General features: G+C 33.7%; 1 protein-coding gene across 3 annotated transcripts; it reads right to left on the bottom strand.

Annotated features, from left to right (window-relative positions):
* Positions 1 to 1438: 1438 nt before the first annotated feature.
* LOC110625969 (nudix hydrolase 16, mitochondrial) lies at positions 1439 to 6037 on the bottom strand. Of its 3 annotated transcripts, none has more exons than XM_043961497.1 (4): positions 5603 to 6037; positions 4430 to 4644; positions 2938 to 3021; positions 1439 to 2001 (listed from the first exon to the last, which is right to left on the bottom strand). In XM_043961497.1, the coding sequence occupies exons 2-4, from the start codon at positions 4613 to 4615 to the stop codon at positions 1762 to 1764; spliced, it is 510 nt and encodes a 169-aa protein (XP_043817432.1). In that variant the 5' UTR covers positions 4616 to 4644; positions 5603 to 6037; the 3' UTR covers positions 1439 to 1761. The 3 variants fall into 3 exon arrangements, with proteins under 3 accessions (XP_043817432.1, XP_043817431.1, XP_021627373.1); XM_043961496.1 differs by having other exon boundaries at positions 4430 to 4641; XM_021771681.2 differs by having other exon boundaries at positions 4430 to 4550; positions 5603 to 6020.
* Positions 6038 to 7132: the final 1095 nt, after the last annotated feature.

Genomic DNA, 7132 nt, shown 5'->3' with positions numbered 1-7132 from the left:
ATCTTTATAAATCTTTGCCAGTTGCCCATTTTGATTTATTTCTCGATTGCTTTATTTAGCTTTAAGCAAGACTCGAATTTTGTTTCCTATTTTAGTCTGCTGGGGCTCTTCGTAGGGTCAGTCCATCATGATTTTTCAGATGCTTAATAGATTTACGACTTTAGGGAAATTTACAGTTTAGTCCTTAAATATTATCATTATTAACAAGTTAGTCCTGTACTTTTAGAAACGTATTAAAATATTTTTATTTTTTTTTCCGTCGAAATAGTTCTTCCGTCTATTTTTGCCGTTAAAAATATTATTAAAAGACCAAATTACCCCATTCTTTTCCTCCTTTTTCTTCTTTATCAATTCTTCCTCCTTCTGCTTTTGCTTCTGCTTCTTCTTGTGCTTCTTCTTCTTCTTTTTCTGCTTCTTCTTCATCATCATCTTCTTCTTTTTTGAGGAGGAGGAGGAGAAGGAGAGACTATTTCGTTGACGGAAAGAAATGATAAAAATATTTTAATAGATGTGAGAAAATATAAAGACTATTTCATTGATAAAAAAAAATGATAAGGACGTTTTAATATATGTGAGAAAAGATAAGAACGTTTTAATAGATTTCTGAAAATATAGGGATGGACGATTTCGTTGACGGAAAAAAACGATGAGGAGGGATTATTTCGTTATCGAAAAGAAACAATAAGAACATTTTAATAGATATGAGAAAAGATAGGGACTATTTCATTGACCGAAAAAAACGATAAGGACATTTTAATAGATATGAAAAAAGATAAAAACATTTTAATAGATTTTTGAAAATGTAGGGACTGACTTGTTAATAATAGTAATATCCAAGGATTAAATAAGGGATTTTATTTGAGAGTAAAATTAGATTTTAAAAATTTTCTCCCTCCTCCTTTATTTAATTTTAATGGAAAAGAGGACGGAATGACTATTTTATTGACGAAATGAAAAAGTAAAAACGTTTTAATAAATTTTTAAAAATATAAAAACTGATTTGTTAATAATAATAATACCTAATGACTAAATTGTAAATCTCCCTTTACTCTAACACTTGTAATCAAACAAATGATTTTACTTTATTCAATGTATTCTATAATACGAGGCTCGCATCCACCCCTACCTTTTTCTCAAGACACTCTTTGCAGCAGCCTCTGCTGTTGTTTGGTACAACTTCCGTTAGTTTTTCTTTGTTTTCTTTTGGATAAATATTCCTGTAAACTTAATTTAAATCTTGAATATTTATACCGTCTAATTCCTTTAATATTTATTACCTATATTATGTAGCAATAATTGTAATTATTCATATTATTTAATCTTGCCAAATGATTTAAGCAATGATTAAAACGATACGTTCATCTTTAACATATTTTTGTTGCTTCTGGTTTATCATACGGTCAGAGAACCATGCACAGGGAGCCAAGTGCTCAACATGTTTCATCAAGATGAACAGCGTTTAACTCTTCAATTACTTTCACATTTTTTTTAATTGTGGGGAAGTTTGAGGCCTTTGAATGACCTACAAAATGATACACCAATGAACATCTAAAACTATAGGAACAAATAGTGAAGGATTAAAAAGTGCAAGAGGCGAGTAACAAGAGCAAGATTGAAAACATTTAAAAAAAAAAAAAAGAGTTTGGCAATCCTAAAACTTTGCCACTATTCTGATATTCTGAAGAGAAGAAGAAAGTTGCAGTAGAATCCTTCTTTATGCACACAAAATCAATCTTGATTTGGTGGATTGTTTGCAGTAGTTTACATCTTATCTGCAAGCCATATAGAAAATTGCTTCAGAGCCTCTTCCATCCACTTATGTCGACAATTCTCAACTGCTTCAGACAGAGTCAACCAACTTCTTGTTCTGGTGCTCTGTTCTGGCCATGACTCAAGCTCCTCCTTTACAAACAAAGCAAACATTGAAGCTTTACATAGACCTTCTGGGCAACACTCATCTTGGTGTGTTTTACTCTTGAAGTGATAATTTCCTATGAAATCCTGAAAACCGGAGATACAATTAAAAGTTGAATACATGAAGACTCTCTAAACCAGAAGATGCAAAAGCAATAATGCAAACATGGAACCCATATCAACACCCAAAACATATTATTTACATTTACAGAGGCCATGTCAGCTAATACATCCAAACAAATGTCTAGAGATGCAAAATTACCAAAATTACTGTAAGCAGAGCTTTTGTGTATCAGCAAGGTAAATACTCCATATCCTTAGATTAGTTAGTAACACAAAAAGTTGGGTCAGAGAAATCAATTCCATAATGTAACAAATAAATGCAGGAGACAGGAAACCAACCTTTCTCCAAACCTTGAGGAAAACAAGTTAAATTAATTTATACTTGCAACTTGCAAGTCAACTTTGCAGAAATAAACCTTTCTGTCAAATTATTTCCAGAACAAATCTATTATATTATTATGGATCAATATTTTTCACGTCTGGGGAACTCCGTAGGAATTGTTCAATCAGAGAGTTCATGTGTTTATTTTTAAAAGAATGTTCCTGAGGCTTCCTTCATATTGTCATACATTCCTGTTGCAGCTAAAATTGATGCAATTAACATGCTAAGAGAATGCTTTTGGAGAATCCTTTAACAGAACTATCATTCGGTATTCAAAACAGTTGCCTCTTTTACTGGATTTTTATTATTTACAAAAGCAACTAAGAAAAAAAAGAAGGTTATAAAAGTAATCACTATACATGAAAATCACAAATCAAATACCATGAAATAGTATGTTCATTCGGATGCAATCTGAGGAGGATAACACAATTAAACAGGAGAAGCTCTTAAATGCAGAGTGAATTTTAAGATATATTAAACTTATAAAACAGACAATTATTATCAGCATCTGATAATGTCAAAAAGAAAAAGGGAGTTAATTTATATATGTATATATATATATATATATAAACTTTCACCATTAGTTCGCCTCGAACTCCAGCTTCTTCAATGGCTTCCCTCACTGCAGCCTCTTCAACAGTTTCATCATTCTCCCATCCCCCCTACAAGTATATTTAAAAAGAAAAAAGAAAAGATGAAAATTACATAAAGAAATGTCACATTTTATGCCTTCCTATAGCATTAAAAGGGGAAAAAGAAAAGGCCTCTAGCTGAAACTTATCCTTATAAACACAAATAGAAACTTCCAAGTGATGGGATTTAAACATCTGATATAGATCAGGCCTTAGCACTTCGATACTTTGTCAGAGAACAATTTATGAGAATAGCAAATAGATGGAAATTAGCTTTTAACCTTGTTAGAATAGAATGGACTGAAAAGTGAGATTTTATCTTTTATATTTATGGTTAAAGATATTGTTGCTATGGTTATAATCTTCTTCATTTCACTTCCATGTCCTTCCAAATTTAGGAAATAAATTTTAGGGATCTGCAATTTTTCTCAGTTATCTTTTAACTTTTCCTTCCTATTATGGAAATATGCAATTTTTCTAAAAATTTTCCCCCTTCATCGTTGCCCCCATTTTCCTTAGCCTAGTACAATGTAAAAGCAAGGTTTCAAGATTCAAGCCATATCATGGATTAGCATGGACAGTAATTCTTCAAACATCTAGCCACATTCACAAATAAAATAATATGTTCTTCTTGTTTGTAGGACATGTATGCACACAACCACACCCGACTAGAATTCATGTGCAGTGATATCAGAATGATGTCAAATATCTCAAACAGCATAATCAATCTTATACATAATTCTGAAACTCCACTATTAAATGCCACTCAAAATCTCAAACAAAGGTCTAATGCAAGCATCATCTACATCACTTATTTGTTTTAACTCCCAGCATGCATATAATTTTGAGGTCAAAAGAGGATGACAGGGTTCAAATCATGGCCAGAACCATGATTATGCACCCGGGATAAAAGACCTTCAACTACCAAATGAAACGTGAAAGGATTCTACTTTATAGGACCTTTAAATAAGCTATTGCTGATTGACCCATAAACCAGAATATTTATTAAATTTAACTTTATTAAGGCACATTCACCACAATGAGATGTTGCTGCGTGCAGGCACACATCACCTCTATTATGCTCCAACTAAGTTCCCTAAAAGTGGCTTGAGGTTAGCTTATGTTATGAACCAAAACATTGACCATCGATATGAAATCAATATTTGTGCGATATGCATAACTGGCAAATGACAGAACAGAAAATTTTGCTTCCATGTATGATACAAGAAGCTCTACCACCATTTGTTTTGGTACGTTATCATTTGTGTTGCTAGGTAACAATGTCGCAATTTATCACTTTGTAACTCAAAAAAAAAATCTCAATTACAACTTGATAATTACAGAAGAACCAAATAAAAGGAAGAACAGGACTTTCACAGTAGTTAAAAGGCATATAGATGAATTGCAGAAGCTGGGATAAATGACAGGAACATTTTACCTTTGGGAACAGGAGACCCGGTCCACTAGTTGAGTTGATCATAAGAACCTCAACAATCTTCTCAGCATCAGCATCAGCATCATCATTTTCAACATAATTTCTATACCTAAAAGGAATACACCTGCCAATATAACCTGTGGATTTAGTGACTCGAGATATAAAGAAGTGTGTCTTTGCACCATCCATCAAAACATCAGCACCATTATCAGTTCCTGCTGTCGATTCAAAATGTTTCAGCATAAAATTAAGTTTATCACTACGTATTTCCCACCTACAAGCGATTACAATAACATGAATACACTGAATAAAAAGACATTGTATCCAAACACAACATATAGGACATCCAATAGGAAGATGTGAAGGAAAACAGAAACTGATACACCAAAAGCTCTGGAGAATAGACAAAGAAATTGGCTCAGTGGAACTAGAATAATGTAGAGCCATCTCGGTAGTGAGCAGACAGTGCCGTGTAGTGTATATAACAATGGAAAAAAAGGGGAAAAAACAGAGGAATTACGGGAATCCTAAAATGTTGAAGGAATAAACATTGTTTCACTATAGGATTCGCATATCTCAATATGTTGTCTTCGACAACATTAGGAAATGGAAGAGAATCAAATACGAGAGAGCTGAAGAGATGCAAGCAACTGAATTTTAGCATATTCAAGGATTTTAAAATAAAAAGGATACTGTGTTTCCTTGTTATTCATGGATAGAGGATCATGCTCAGAACAAACAGAATTAGTACAGTCCAATGAGCACTGCCATCTCAAATCCCTTCTAGAAGAATATGCTCAACATTTTCTTCAAAACTAATCTGTAAACCGCTCCAATTGAATTCATCCTACAATCAAATGCATACCTCACCAACTATTCCTTTCAAAGTGAGTAACCACCTCCCTCCTCCCCGCCTCCCCCAATCAGAAAGATAGAACCAGGTCCCACCAAATACCCATTAGAAAGAATAATAGAATCAAAATGGCCAATTGCAATGGGAGAGAAAAAGAACCAATCCAAACTCTTGACCTCTTACCAAAAAAAGCTAAAAGACAATCCTTTAAGCGACAATGACATTATCAAACATTTGAGAATATCCCAAATCAACATATCCGAACACATGTACATGAATATAATACAAATGCATATGTAAATTTAAAGAAAACTATGAAATACCCGGCGACAAGGCGACAACCGGCCTCGTACCGCTGCTGATGTCGACCTGTGCGGGCCACCAATTCAGACATGCTATGAAACGAATCTTTCCCTTATCAAAACCCAGTTTCTTTATTATCAACAGAATTGATCATCTCGCCCATTGGCTCTATTGCAAATCTAACAAAAGCTTATGCATGCACTGGATAATATCTCCGGCATTGCTGGTCCAGGAGTCGACGGTAGAGATTAATGCAATGTGACATGATCTAATGGCAGCGGATTTTTCCTTTTGTTTGGTGATTGCGTGTGTATTTAGGTTTAGTTGCAGAAGAGGAAAATTGTTTTTTTTTTGTGCTTTCCTTTTTAAGATTTTGGAGAGAAAGTTGAGTTCTTTAGAAAGAAGAGCGAGAAAGAGGGCTTAAAAAAGGTGAAGCGCATGAAACGGATCTGATCGGACGGTAGGGGTGGTGAAAGTCACGTGGGGTGGTGGGGTCAATCAGCACGAAGTTTTGGTCTACAGTACAGCCTACTACGTTGTTATAACTGTGATTATCAGCTCACGTGCCTCTCTCTCTCTCTCTCTCTCTCTGAGAGCCGCTTATTAGAACTCCCAGACCGGGCGGACCCAAAATTGACACTGTTTTTTTTTTTGGATCATTCAGAGAAAAAACAAGGCCACCAAAACCAATACAAACTCAGCAACACAAGGAAAGCTTCAAAGCCCAATGTACAAAACAGCCAGCCCATTAAAAGAAATCCAGACCCAAGGCCAAAGGCCTGTTCCAGTCTAATTTAATGACGATTTCGGTGATGTAATGTTGCTAAATTTGGATAATCAAATGATGGGGAATTGGCGGGCTACGCCAGTCTCTGGTAATGGCAAAAATGGGCCAGAGTTCCAATTACTGCAACTTGCGAACCTTCACAGGCCTAGAATCCAAAATCCGTGGAAGATCTATGCTATGCTGCCCGAGAAACGGAAACAGAAATAGCAGGAGTCTGAAATTGGAGCTATTTTTTCTAAATTAAAGTACAGAATTGTATTAATTTACAATGGTAACTAAAACTACAGTAACATTTTCACAATTATAGAAGTCAAATAAATCTTAAATGTATTTTATAATGATTTTTTTAATTATGAAAAGGTTAATTTTTAAAAAACAGAAATGAACACATTTTTTTATATTTCCTATTGTTTCTATAGAAAATGACGGCTATTAGAAAATAAAGAACAAAAATAAAATTATATATTTTCCAAATAAAAATTAAAAAGCTAGTTGTAAACTATTTAATGTTTGGTTTTATAAAATTTGACTTATTAAATCAATCAAACTTATTAAATATTTGGTTTGAGTCAAGTTTGTAACAACAATTCTATTTTATAATTAAAAATAATTAGATAAAAATCACTTTTTTTTTATAAACTGAAACCACAATATAATCTCATTTCCTTAACACTAGAAGATTGGAACTTAGTCCTAGAATAAAAACTCAACCTCAACATTTGCCTGAAAATTTGATCTGCGTTTGCTGAACTTGGTGGATTTT

The sequence above is a fragment of the Manihot esculenta genome, chromosome 11, assembly GCF_001659605.2.
Source record: "Manihot esculenta cultivar AM560-2 chromosome 11, M.esculenta_v8, whole genome shotgun sequence".
NCBI lineage: Eukaryota > Viridiplantae > Streptophyta > Magnoliopsida > Malpighiales > Euphorbiaceae > Manihot > Manihot esculenta.
This window is presented reverse-complemented; position numbering and strand designations above follow the sequence as displayed.

Excerpts from the sequence above, each read along its gene's own strand:
- LOC110625969 (XM_021771681.2), bottom strand. The coding sequence starts at position 5,673 with ATGTCTGAATTGGTGGCCCGCACAGGTCGACATCAGCAGCGGTACGAG. Across the intron at positions 3,022-4,429 it reads CGGGTCTCCTGTTCCCAAAG|GGGGGATGGGAGAATGATGA; the intron begins GTAAAATGTTCC and ends ATATACTTGTAG. Across the intron at positions 2,002-2,937 it reads GAGTTCGAGGCGAACTAATG|GATTTCATAGGAAATTATCA; the intron begins GTGAAAGTTTAT and ends TCCGGTTTTCAG.